The sequence below is a fragment of the Triticum dicoccoides genome, chromosome 4B (genome assembly GCF_002162155.2).
Source record: "Triticum dicoccoides isolate Atlit2015 ecotype Zavitan chromosome 4B, WEW_v2.0, whole genome shotgun sequence".
In the NCBI taxonomy this organism is placed as follows: Eukaryota; Viridiplantae; Streptophyta; class Magnoliopsida; order Poales; family Poaceae; genus Triticum; species Triticum dicoccoides.
The window spans coordinates 592,916,042-592,930,126 of NC_041387.1; the positions used below are offsets into that span (position 1 = coordinate 592,916,042).

Genomic DNA, 14,085 nt, shown 5'->3' on the forward strand with positions numbered 1-14,085 from the left:
GTTCAGCCTGGGTCCGCCGGCGCCAATTTCGGTCCGAGCCGGCGAAAAATGGGCCTTTAGGGGTTCGACTGGGCCGGTTTTTCGGCGTCGGCGCGAAAAAATCGCCTGGGGAGGCCGTTCTGGGGGCGCGGCTGGAGATACTCTAACCCAGAAGCGGCCGGACACCACTTCGTTGTTTAACCCAAACAAATGAAAAGACGGACAAAAACGGCCGTTTGGATTCGGCACTGAATGCCGCTACTCTGGTCCTAGCATGACTGCATACCGCTACTCATAAAACACGCGAGTGTGCCAACTGCTCCAGTGACCAACCATTATCCTCACTGCGTCTCAACCCCACAGTGAGCATCTTATGGAGGCCTTTGCATGCGAAATAGCCAACATTTTCCAAAATGATTGAAGTTTTAGGATTATCCTAAGTCAAACTTCATTAAGTTTGACCAGGCCTATATAAGAATATATCAACATCTACAAAATCAAATTTACTTCATTAGATTCATTATGAAACATACCTACATATATTTGATTCTGCTGTGTCAATGTGTTTGGAGTATCATAGATCATTGCAGATTTTTCTATACACTGTCAAACTTAATTTTGACTTGGAAAATTCTAGAACTTCAATTATTTTGGAACGAAGGGAGTACTAGATAACAAGCTAAGCATGACTACAAGCAACAAGTGAGAGTGCCAAACTGCTAAATTTTTTGTCACATAGCCTACAAAACATATCAGACAGAAGCACCAGCTCTACAGCAAGTAAACCAAAAGATAACGCTGCTGCACAGAAATGGAGTACCTTTTTTTGTACCTTATAGATAAGTTGACACAGCAGAAGTTTAGATTATTGCTATCAGCATGAAAGGTGATTAAGCTTACAAATAAGTAGACCAGTTGCAGGCATGCTCTGGCTTTATTGTCTCTGAAAGCCTGACAGGCATACAACCAAATTTGAGGCATAACAACAGAACAGAGGAACAATGTACAACTCCATTTCATCTGTATACAGGACAGTCATGTACAATAGACACAAACAACTAATTCAAGCCCGGGAGTGGCAATATCCCCATAGCACTGCTTACTCTAATGAAAAGGAAAACTGAGTAGAGAGCAATGAGGCCAACCCCAAGCGTCTTGTTAGGCTGCATGCCACTCCGTGGCAGCGTAACAAGTGCCCAGATCAATCCAGCAACCAGGAAGCTCATCGTGTAAATAAGAGAGCGGTCCTGCGGAAGAACATAAGAGTTGGGTGCTGTCGACCAAGCTCCAAGCAGCATCGATATTCCTAAGCCGGCAAGTGTATTGAACATAGGCCCAGCATAACAGCCAGACATAGCAATCTGCACACCGTCTCCTCCATTCATTGCCAAGGCCACATTTGACATCAAGTCGCCCATCGAATTGCCCCATGCTAACACCGTTAACCCAAGGATTGACGGATTAATTCCAAGTATCACTCCAAATGCAACCAACAGTGCAACCAGCTCATTGGCAATGATGTAGAACCAAACGATGCTCATCACAAACCCTCCAAACACCCATGGGAGTAAGTATCTCCTTGGAGGGCGGTCGGGACTGGTGAATGTAAAAGCAAGACCAGCAATCGCAATCCCAAAAACACCAGCTATCACATATGCTGCTACGCTGGCACCCGTGGATACTCCATCCTGGCTGTTCCACAGAAATGCTAAGAGTAGAGGTGCCAAGCCAGCACTAGCAACAGCATATTCTTGTGACCAGCGGTCTTCCTCAACTATTGGAATCGTCAACTTTCTTGGTATTGTCAAGGGTAGCTCCAAAAACAGAAACAGTTTGGAGTAGTTAAGCGTGGAGGTATCCACTCTGCCTTCTTCATTCCAACCCCACAAAGGCCTGTCAGGTGAACCATCTCTCCCCTGATTTGAGTAGATAGCCACATGAGAAGCCCACATCCACTGCGGCAATGATGTGTTTACCTGGGCCGCCTCATCACTTGTGTCCTCCTCAAGAAGTGAACTGTACACAGAATCATCCTCCTCTAGTCCGTGTGAGAAGATACTTCCCCTCACAGGAAGCAATGGTGTGACTACATCAAACTTCAGCATCCGTGCGTGCTTCCTTAATAACTCATTTGCAGCAACCACAAATGCATAAACCACATAAATCGACACAAACAGCATAGCTCCCCAAACGGTCACCTTCCCGACAATCAACATAATCGACAGTGCCACCAAGGTGATCAGGAAGAATCCAACATCCCTCACAAAGCACCTCCAATCAATCTGCACATTCTTCTCTGCAACGGTCAACGACACTGCCCCAACAACAACACAAGTAACAAACACCGCTCCGCCCAGCACGCTGTTCAGCCCCACATCCCCGGCGCCAGACCCCATAAACGCTGCAATACTGGCAAACACATCAGGAGCACCATTACCAAAGGGGAGCAGCGTGACACCGGCCACAGTCGGTGGGAGCCGCAGGAGCGCCGACATCTTCTCGAGGCTGCAGCAGAAGTAGTCCGCAGCCGTGTTACCGAGCATGTAGAACAGCGCCGCTAGGCACACTGCAAGCACGGCATATCCAAGCAGCCTGAATCTCTCGCACCTGCAGTAGAAGAAGTCCAGATAGTCGACGAATCCGCCGGAGCTGCACTGCGGGTGAGCCCGGAGGAACTCGCACTGGGACCCGAAACCCTCGTGGCGCGATATGCCGGCGCACGCGGTGGAGGGGTTCTCCAGCTGCTCGCCGTTCACCCCGGTGACCTCCGAAAGGTTCCCGCCTCTGGACGCGGCGGGGCTGGCGGGATCGGCACCGGAGAGGAACCTGCGGTGGAGCGGGCGCGAATCGGAGCCCGGGAGCCGCGGAGAGTCCCCACCCGAGCGGGTGTAGAGGAAGAGGAGGAAGAGCACCAGGGAGGCCGCGGCGATGGGCCGAATCCGGCGGGGATGCAGAGGCCGCGAGGCCATCGTCTCCGGCGAGGTCACGGGCTGGAGTTTCGGGGGGCTGGCATGCCGAATCTGAGGGGAGGGTTGGGGAATTGGGCGTGCTTCCGGGGATCCGAGGTTAGGGTTTGGTCGTCGGAGCGCGTGATTTGGGAATTGGGGATTCACGACGATGTGGGGAAGGAGACGGCGTGTTGCCCCGGTCGCATGCCGCGCCACGAAGCAAGCGGAACGGTCGTTGTTAAGTGGGCCGGAATGGATTAGGCCTCGATCTCGTTGGGCTAGCCGTTTCCTGACAGAGCCGCCTCGGCTTTTAGAAACACTAACATTTTTGAAAAAAAAACTTTTTGGTTTGTCTCAAAACAAAAACTAAATTTTTTGGAAAAAAACGAACTCTTATGGAGATTTCTCTAGAAAAAACTTTTTTGGAAATTCCAAACAATTATGAATTTCTAACTTTTTAAAAAATAAAAAAGGCAAATTGTTTTCTCTAGGAGAAAAACTTGCATTACTCAATCACAGAGCCCTTACAATCATTTCATACTATCTCGAAAGAAAAAAAAGGAAAAACAAAAAAGGCACCTGAACCGGGTGAGAAACCTCCTAGAAGGTTCCCAAAACCAGGATCGGTGGAACACCTTAACGGGGCGGCCCGGTTAGATCACTCTCTCACCAACTGTGTGCAAAGCGTCGAATGAGGGGCGAATACGATTCACGATGTATGGAGCTTTGGACTATGACATCCCTCGCGGTGGGCTGTCTCAGTACAGTGGTTGTACCCGAGAAATTTTCGTACTCTCTTTGAAAACCTTCCACCAATTTTGGGAAGATTTAGTTCGGTCTTTTTCTTTACTGGTTTTCATTTTCATTTATTTTTTTCATTTTTTATTTTTCGAATTGATGATCTTTTGTAATCCGCCATATTTAGTGTATGAAAATTTCTTTTTACATGTCATGAACATTTTCCAAAAAATACGTGAACTAATTTTTACATTTTCCTGGACATTTTATATGTTGGAATATTTTTAAGGGTTATGAAAAAACTTTCAAATGGTGCAAACATTTTTTATATGTAATGCATTATTTTCAAAGTTGCAAGTTTTTTCATACTTTAATGAACATTTTGTAAACATATGAACATTTTTTTAAATGTGTGCAAATTTTTGAAAGGATACAAATATATTTTTGAATGGTATGTAAATTTTCCAGTTTCAAGAAAGATCTCTTACATTGCACCAACATTCTTCTAAAATGTTTCCAATCTATTCTTTGAATGTTTTAAAAAACAAAAAAAAATGAAGGGAAAAAAAGAGCCAGCATACTTGCTTCCGTGCATATTGTACGTGCTTATGGGCATGTCCCATTTAGCGTGCGATCGAGGCGATGACATGTTTGATCTTTTCTTTTTAAAACACAGTACACACGCAAATACTCATATATATACATATACACTCAATCCTATGAAATGCCCCATCTTTATGAGCACCTTCGAGAGAGCAAGGCAACATATCATCTTAAGATTTTACGATGTCATCGTAGGCGTCTCGTAGTCGACGGAAACATCTTCTCTCACTGAACACGCATCGCCAAAAACAGAAATAAATCCAGTATAAATGCAAGCACCTGGACTTGAACCCTGATGGGTTGGGGATACCACTGTCCTTATCCAACCACAAGTTGTGTCGCGGCAAGTTCGATCTTGTATATTCGGTACGCGGCGCACACTGCCGACCGAAATGGGCTGGCTAGTCTAGCATTGTAAACAGTCTTAGTCTTCCGTATTTTTTCCTGAAAAAATAAGTCTTCCCGTGTTTTTTCATGGATAATTTTTTCCTATCTGTTTTTAGGCCGTTTTTTTCTTTTCTATATTCCTTTTCTTTTTCCATTTGTTCTTTTATGATTTCTATTTTCAAATTCTTTTCCTTGAATTTCTTATGGTTTTTTGTTTGGGTTTTATGTAGGAAATTTTTTAAAATTTGTCATTTTTTCTTTTCAAATTGATGAATCTTTTTTCAAAATCGGTGAACCTTTTTTACAAAATGATGATCTTTTTAGAAATCAGTGAATTTTATTTTAACTCTTGAACTTTTTATAAATCAATGAAATTTTCATACTTATTAAAAAAAATTCAAATCAATGATTCCTTTTAAATTCATGAACTTTTTTTAAGTTTGTGAACTTTTTTAAAATCAGTGAATATTTTTTAATTCACAAACTTTGCCTTTTTTGCTAAATAAATTGGTTTTCTTAACTCATGTTTTTTTCTAATTCATGTGGTCTGGAAGTCAATGGTCAATGCCACATCAGCATTCAACTCCTCGTTGTCAATTGTTAGTGGGCCAGTGAGGCGAGCAAGGCAAGCGAATCACGCGAGCGCCACATCCCCTAACTGGCCCTAAAGCGCTAATTAGGAGGTCCCCATGGTCACTCCCTACTTCTGGAGTTGTTGTTTTTTTTTACCAGTTTTATGTTTTTTTTTAGAAAAGGAGGAAGACCCCGGCCTCTGCATCTGGACGATGCATGCAGCCACTTTCTTTCTATTTTGCGGTTAACCACTTTCAGCTAATACTAAAAGAAAAACCAATTTCCGATTTGTCCAAAACAGTTTTGAAAAATAAATGGGAAGGAGAGTTTTCTAATGTAAAGTTTATACAAATAGACCTACTTATTTCTAAATATAGTTCCATGTTTACGCCACAAATGCACATGCACGATGAGATGGTGTTTACTCTCGGAAATAGGGCGTGAATCACCCTATCTTCGTTTTTGAGCTTTCCGAGTATTCTCTCCTTTCAAATTATTCGAAGTTCCATATTTATCTTCAGGAAAACTTCTATAAGTTCGATCAAGTCTATAGAAAAAATTAATAGGATCTACGACATCATTCTTTTTTTTTAATAAGGAATCTAATTGAACTAATTTTGTGTTGTCAATGTTGATATATTTACTGATAGACTTGCTCAAGCTTAAAGTGGTTTGACTTAGGACATATAGGGAGTAAAACACAAAACTGATCGCTTGCTCGTGTGAAAAAAGGCGAGTTGTTCAAAAATGTTATAGAGCGAACATGCTCTGAGAAGGGTTTTTTGAGCAAACACTCTGTGGTGCGTCCGATCCCACATACGAATATCAACATGGTGACATGTGGCAATTCATGTGGGCGTATCATTCGCTCGTTTGAGCCTTCTAGAGATGAACACGACTGTTAGCTCCATCCACCCTTGGATTGAATGATACCACTATCCGCAAAGTCCAGAGCATGTGAACCTCTCCCCGTAGCATGGAAGTTATCAAAAAACATGTGGCATATTCTAGTGTAGCATGGCATTTTTCTTCTTCCGTTGTACCATGTCATTTTCTGGACACGTGTGAAAACTTTCTCTATTGTACCATGGCAAATCTTTATTTAACATGGCAAACTTTTATCTACAGAATGACAGTTACTAGACATTAGATCAATTTTCTCTTCTGTGACATGGAAATTATGGGCCAGCTTGTTCCTGGACCCACATGTCAGCCACTGTAAAGGCAGGTGACGTATGTCAGAGAATTTATGTCATGTGCTATAGTAATTTTCTTGAGTGAGTTTCACCCATGGGAGGTTTACTTTGCTGTATAAGTTGTTGAGACTTTTGTCCAGCAAAGTATTTGTTAAGTGCAAATAAAATTGAGCACTATCCGTCCTCCTTAAGATTTTAGATCCATCATACAAATAGTTGAAAGTATAGAGAAAACAGATTTAATCATCTCAAGTTTTGCTCCAAAGACATGAAACTTAAGAAGCCAACTAATCATGTTTCAACCTGTGAATCAAACCACTGGAAAAAATAATATTTGCATCAACTTGTGAATCAAATCACTGGCATGAAAAACGTATCAGTTTGAACAAATTATACTTGTGTTAGAAGATTAACACCGAGTTGAGTTTACATTTGATAATGCTTTATTGTAGGTGCACAACGGCAACTGCCTCAGCAAGGACCTTGATTGCCCTGTTGTGCCGTGGTGGTGAACATGTTTGTTTGGGGATGATCATGGAGTTTTATTGCATAGCAACATGGTTACAATCTGCTAAAACAAGATCATGGATGAAAGGGGGCTCCCTGCAACCAACAAGCGGTGGTATGAGCCGTGCGAGCGCAATTAGCAGGACAATGTGAAACCTTATTCTGAGACCTAGCTATCTTAATTGGTTTAAACTCCCGTTTTAACATGTGGTTCTTAATTTCCTTGATCAGATATGGCGATTTGGAGCAACATCAATGTGCGGGTGAAAAATGACACGTCTCCCTTGTGTGTTTGTGCCGGACTTTTGGGCGGCGGTGCCGGTGCCCCACCACGGCCACGTTCGCCGGCGAGGGCGGCGGGTGGAGCTCCCCGATGACGAGGGGGTGGTGGTGGATGCATGCAGTGGGACGGATGATGCGGCGTGGCAGGTGGGCCAGGAGATGGTGTTCCCGTGCCACGTCGCAGATATTGCGGCGGCTGACCGGTGGGGCGAGGTGGGAGTGGAATTTGAGGTGAGTAATGGCGAGCGAGGGGGCGGGCGTGAGGATATTAGACCGCGCCTCGGCTCTCTCCTCCCCCGCACCACACAAATCTCGCCTGTGGAAACCACCGTCCTGCGCCGCTGCGACTGCTAGGGTTTGATGACGACGAGGGAACAACAGATGTGGGTGCGGTCGGACGGCGACGAGATCCTGATGGGGCGGTTGAAGGAGATCGACCTATGGTTTCTGACGGCGAAGTCGCCCAACGACGCGTCGGAGATGGTGAGGGACAAGCTGCGCGAAGAGGTGATCCTCAGGTGCTTCCCCAACTACGACCGCCAGCCGACGATGGGGGTGCTCCTGTGGGCGATGCTCGAGGCAGAGTCGCTGGTCCCGGAGCAGAGGGAGAAGTGGAAGGTGTTCTGCTCCCTCCGCTACCGCCTGATCCAGCCGAGGGCGCCGCCGCCGGTGCAGCAGGCGCCGCCGCAGGAGGTGGTGATGGGGATTCCTGCCCCTGGATCCAGGTGGCTGTCATTCGAGATCGAGGAGGACGCGAAGCCCGAGGAGATGGAGGAGGAAGCGGCGATGCCGTCGCGGCGGAGGGCCAGGGTGCCTCCGACCCCAACCTCACTCCCTCGCCGTTCCCCGCGGTTCCAGAGGCGTTCGCCTCGCCTCCTCGCTCTCTCCCGCCACCAGTAGGGTACTCGCCGGCTGGCAACCGCTTCTGGATGCTGGCCGGTGAGGGCTCCGAGGAGGAGGGGAGAAGGAGGCCCTCATCTCTGATCCAGGTATGTTGATAGCTGCAAAATACTTGTTATCTACTACTTCGATTGAGGTAGATGATGCTAATAGTGGTAGTTTACTTGGGAGATTTAGGCCTGGCAACAAAATTAGGAGAGGGCCGAAATCTCAAAAGGATAAGGGTTTTGGATGATTTCTCATGCTGTTACTAGCTCAGAACACAGGGGATTTGGGGGTGAAAATAAAGATGGAAGGTTGAGCAATATGACTCATGGGATTTGTGTAGATTCTAGAATTGTTCAAAAACATATGGGGAAGAACAATGTCCATCCCATAACCCCTTTATTTGGGGAGAAGGATGTGGATTTTGGAGAAATTGAGATGCAAAGTACCCCAATTGCAAAATATTTAGATGCAAAAGGGGGAACATGTGAGGAATTTGATACTGAAGATAAAGTGAGAACCCTGATTATTTTGGGGGGCTCGGTTGGGAGGGATTTAAACACGGATGTGGATGTGGGCCTGCGGTGGTGGAGGCCTAGTGAGTTGGAGCTCGGCCTAACCCAACATAGGGGCAGAGACGTGGGGGATATAAAGGAGGGAGTGGAGAAGGTTAGGAAACAACCCCATTCTTTAGGGTTTCCTCCTCTCCTCCCCTCGCCGCCACAAGAAGAAACTATGTCAGGAAATTTTAGTAGAGGGTTTGGAGCTCATAGATTCAACAGAGGGGGAGGGAATGGACATACAGGAGGGAGATTCAACAATACTGAGAAGGGAGAAAGATGGAATGGAGGGAGGCATGCCTTTCCAGGGGGATCTGCGGCTTTTGGAAGAGGGGGTGGCCGTTTTGGTCCTGCGAATGGAATGGGCAGAGATTCAGAGGATGAAGACCCTAGATCTGAGAGGAACACAGAGAATTTGGTGTGGCAAGCTAAGACAGGGAAGAGGGATGAAGGGGAGAGATCGCAAGGATGGCCTGTGATGATGCAGAAGGTGCTGTGTTGGAAAAAGATAGGAGCAAAAATCAGATATCTCAGCCAGATCAGCAGTAGCAGCAATTGCTCTTGACTTCGCTGCTTTCTCAGCTGGTGCAAGGGATGAAAAGCAGTGAGAAGAACCAGATGGAGGGCCTGGTTGGAAATCAAATTGGAAATTTGCTTGGGAAAGAGAGTCAAAGGAAAGAGGAGGGAGGAGCTGTTGGACAACAAAGGGTTGACAAGGTGGCTGAACATGGATCTGGACTGGGAATGAAGAAGCAGGGGGTAGAAGTAGTTGGCAGCAAGGTTATGAGGAAAACAAGAAAAACTTTGATAGGTTTAGCAAACAGGTTTGTGGTAAGTGTAAAGATCATAGACACACCACTAAGGACTGCAGGGTGGGGCATTGCTTGATCTGTGGCAGAGAGAGTCATATTACAGGGGAGTGCAACTTGTTGAAATAAGTTAAACCAGTTCCAAAGTATGTAGGATATGCAGCCAAAGGATTGGGAATTCTTCTGGTGCAGAGTTATAAGGATGTCCTGATTGCAGAGCACACCAATCCCTTGGGGGTGGTGATCATAAGAGAAGGGAATATCAATGAGACTGAGCTTGTGAAAGCTTTAGGAGAAATGTTTGACTGGGGATGGCAATGAAGAGTGAGGGAATTTGGAAAGAATGGATACCTGATGAGATTTCCCAATAAGGCAAAGTTGGTGGAGTTGGCCAAGTTTAATGACTTTAACTTGTTGGGAACAGGGGTGGTGATCAAGGTTCAACCCTGGTCTCTTGACCATCAGGCTGTTGGGAAGATGCATACCTTTTGGGTCAAGCTGACCAAAGTACCAGATTGTTTTAGGCACTTTTTAGGTGTTTGTGAAGTTGTCGCTGCAGTTGGGCCTGTCTTAGAGATTGATATGGACACTATAAATAAGGAGAAAATTAGAGCAAAGTGTGGAATCAGGGATGTGGATAAAATACCAGCTCAAGTTGAGATCACTTCACCTGATCTCCTTATGTTCAGAATTTGGGTGGAAGCTGAAAAGGGGGTGGAAATTGGCTGGTACAAGGAAGAGAAGAGGAAAAATGACAGCAATAATATCTCAGAAGAGGGAGAGGAAGAGATTGACAACGGGAAGATGACCAAATTGGAAGACAATGAGCACAAGGGGGTTTCTCTGGGATGTTTATCCCTGAAACAGAGTGAAGAGGTTGATGGAAGAATTGAAAGGATGAAATCTCAGATGGAAGAAAACATGATACAATGGCAAAGTGAGAGAACTTTAGAGAGAAGAAAATGGCAAAAAGAAAGTGAAATCATGCTCAGTAAAATAAAAGCTTTGGAGGAAGACAAAGTCAGGAATAATGCATTGTGGGCAAAAAATAAAAACAGAATTAGAGAATTAGAGAGGATTCAGACAGAGCTGCAGGAGACTAGTAAAAAACAACTAGAAGATATCCAGAAGTTGGCACAAGAGGCTGCTAATAGGGAGGAATATGAAATGGAATTAGCAAACATGGACCTTGAAGATTATGAGAAAGAGACTCAGCAGAAAAAAGAAGATACTGATTCAGGGAAATATAATGAGCCCACTGACTATAATGCTAGCCAAGAATCTATTGGGACTTTGGGGGAGAAAATGGCTGAAATACATGGGAGTGGGGTCCTGGACAAAGAAGGGGAAGAAAAAGATGTTGAGATCAAGAGAAGTCTTAGGAACAAGGGGAAGGAGGACAAGAAAATTGAAGATATGGCTAAAAGCAGAGCTTAGGAGAGGGACAATTATGGTAAGAACCCTGATCTAGTTATTGCTGATGTTTCTTTATTACATATTAGTTCTCTGGTTGGGATTGATTTGGGTTGCTCAATAGAGATGATTGATAAAAACATAGAATTAATTAACAAGATGGAAATAGCTAGAAGAGAGCTATACTTTCAGAATATTAAAAGGGAAGAGAGTGCTAAAGGAGGAGAAGAGTGTAAGGAGAAAGGAGACATTAAAAAAGATGTCCCGGCATATATTAATACTGGAGACATAACCCTGGAGGAACTATGTTCAGACTATGAACACTCTGATGTGGATATTGAGGAACAACAGATCAAAAAACTGAGAGGGGTGTTCTCAGGGAGGAAAAGTGGTAAGAAAAGCTCACCAACACTTGACTGTGTGAAGCAATCAGTTGGGATTGGGGTCCTTCGAAGAAGGAAAAAAGAAAAGAGATTATAGTTGAGGGTTTCTTTTTTATTTTTGCATTAGATATAGAAGAGTCTGTTAATAAAAATGAGGGGGGGGGGGTTTGAAATGTAAGGGGTATTGGTCAGGATCATAAAAAAAGATACATTAGAGAAATGGTGATGGATCAGAAGCTAGACTTTATTGGACTCTCTGAGACCATAAAGCAAGACTTCACAAAGAATGAGCTTCACAATTTGTGTGGAGGAAGAAATTTTCAATGGAGTTGGAACCCACCCAGAGGCATGTCAGGGGGGATCCTGGTGGGGGTTAACAAAGATGTGTTTAGTGTTGAAACTATTGAAAAAGGACAATATTTCTTGAGAATGTTAGTATTTGATAAGAATATCAAAATGCACTGGAATTTGGTCACAGTTTATGGTGATGCACAGAAGGAAGGAAAAGCCAATTTCCTTGCTGAGTTGGCAAGATTATATCATGATAATCCTTTGCCTTGCTTGGTTGGGGGGGGGGGGATTTTAACATTATTAGGAATGGGAAGGAGAAAAATAAACCTATGCTTAATGAACAATGGTCCTTTATGTTTAATGATATCATTGAACAAGCAGGGCTAAGGGAACTACCTTTGGAAATACACCTGGGCTAATAATCATGAGGACCCTACCTTTGAGAAATTAGACAGAGTGTTGATGTGCCCAGCTTGGGAGGAAAAGTACCCACTAACCATATTGCAAGCCTTTGCTAGAGAAATTTCTGATCATACTCCTTTGTTCCTGGATACAGGGGAGACCCATAATCATAAATATGTTTTTAGATATGAAAATGCTTGGCCTCTGAGAGATGGTTTTAGAGAGCTGGTATATAACACCTGGAATGAAAGGTACTTTGGGGACATTTTGGATAGATGGCAATCAAGGTTGAGAAGACTTAGGAAAAAAGCTAAAGGATGGAATAAAAATATAGATGCTTGGTACAGGAAAATAAAAATGGAGATAATAAAGGAGCTTGATGATTTAGATAAGAGAGCTGAGATCATGGGTTTAAGTGCAGTGGATAGAAATGAACAGAAAGAGCTTAGAACTTAACTGAAGAGAGTGATGTTACAAGAGGAGATGAAATGGCTGCAAAGATATAAAGATTCAGAGATCAAGGATGGAGACAAAAATACTAGATATTATCATGCTAAGGTGAATGGGAAGAGGAGAAAAAACAAAATTGTTTCCCTGGAACAGGAAGAAGGAATTATAGAGGGGGATGAGAGGTTAATGGAGTATATCACCAAATTTTATAAAGAATTATTTGGACATCCTGAAGAATCTAATATTTCGTTGAGAGAGATAGAGATGGACAAAATTATTGCACAAGAGAGAGAGAAACTTTTGACACCTTTCTCCCTGGATGAAATCCATCAGGTGGTGTTTGGGATGAAAATAAACAAAAGCCTTGGCCCTGATGGATTCCCTGCTGATTTTTACCAAGATTTTTGGGAAGTGGTTAAGTGGGATCTGAAAAACCTAGTAGATGGGTTTGCAAAAGGGGAAATTAATATTGCCAGACTCAATTATGGCATAATCACTTTAATCCCCAAAACTAGTGATGCTAAACAAATTCAGAAGTTTAGGCCTATTTGCTTGCTGAATGTTAGCTTTAAAATCATTACTAAAATTCTGATGAATAGGTTGGCTAAATGTGTGGCCCCTGTGGTCTCCAGAACCCAAACTGCCTTTATTAAAGGCAGATACATTATGGAGGGGGTTGTGATTTTGCATGAGGCCCTGAACTCCTTTCATAAGAATAAAGAAGATGCCTTAATTTTTGAAGTGGATTTTGAGAAGGCATATGACAAAATTAAATGGCCCTTTGTGATCCAAATGTTGAAAATGAAAGGATTCCCTGATAAATGGTGTGACTGGGTGATGGAAACGATGAGAGGAGGACATGTTGGAATTAAAGTGAATGATGAAATTGGCCCATATTTTAAAACTTTTAAAGGATTGAGGCAAGGGGATGCTATGTCACCTTTACTGTTTGACATAGCTGCTGATGCCCTAGCCTTTATAATGAATAATGCCTTAAAGCATGATTTGGTTAAGGGGGTGTTAAACAAAAATGGGGGAAAAGGAATTAATATGTTACAATATGCTGATCATACTATATTCTTGATCAAAGATGAGGTAGAGAGTGTGAAAAATCTTAAACTCATACTAGGGGCTTTTGAACAAATGTCTGGGCTCAAAATTAATTTTCATAAAAGTGAATTGCTGCTGTTTGGCAAGGCTAGAGAGAAGCAATCGACTTATCAAGAAATCCTAACATGTAAGATGGGGGGCTTGCCCATGAAATACCTGGGGATGCCTGTATCTGCGAACAGAATCAGGAACACACACTGGGGGTGTGTGACTGACAAAATTGAAAAAAAGGTGTGGATGTTGGCAGGGGAAGCTGCTGGGCTCCATTGCTGGGAGAATTACCTTGGTGCAAGCTTGCCTGACTAACATACCTTTGTTCATGATGTCCTTCTATGCTGTGCCTAAAGGGATCATAAAGAAAGCAGATTTCTTCATATCCAGATTGGTGTGGCAAGAAGATGAGAATGTCAAGAAATATCACTTAGTGAACTGGAAAGACTGTTGTCTTCCTAAAGACATGGGTGGTTTAGGGATATTGAACCTGGAAATTATGAATATTGCACTTCTTGCTAAATGGTTTTGGAAAATGGAAAATGAAAAAGGTTTGTGGCGGGATATTCTAGACGAAA

The 14,085-nt window shown here is 43.6% G+C and overlaps 1 protein-coding gene across 1 annotated transcript; it reads right to left on the reverse strand.

The window, feature by feature from the left end:
• Positions 1-812: 812 nt before the first annotated feature.
• Positions 813-3,122, reverse strand: LOC119291644 (cation/calcium exchanger 4-like). The gene has a single exon (XM_037570437.1). It carries the CDS (start codon positions 2,946-2,948, stop codon positions 1,038-1,040), a length of 1,911 nt encoding a protein of 636 aa, XP_037426334.1. The 5' UTR covers positions 2,949-3,122; the 3' UTR covers positions 813-1,037.
• Positions 3,123-14,085: the final 10,963 nt, after the last annotated feature.

Excerpts from the sequence above, each read along its gene's own strand:
- LOC119291644 (XM_037570437.1), bottom strand. The coding sequence starts at position 2,948 with ATGGCCTCGCGGCCTCTGCATCCCCGCCGGATTCGGCCCATCGCCGCG.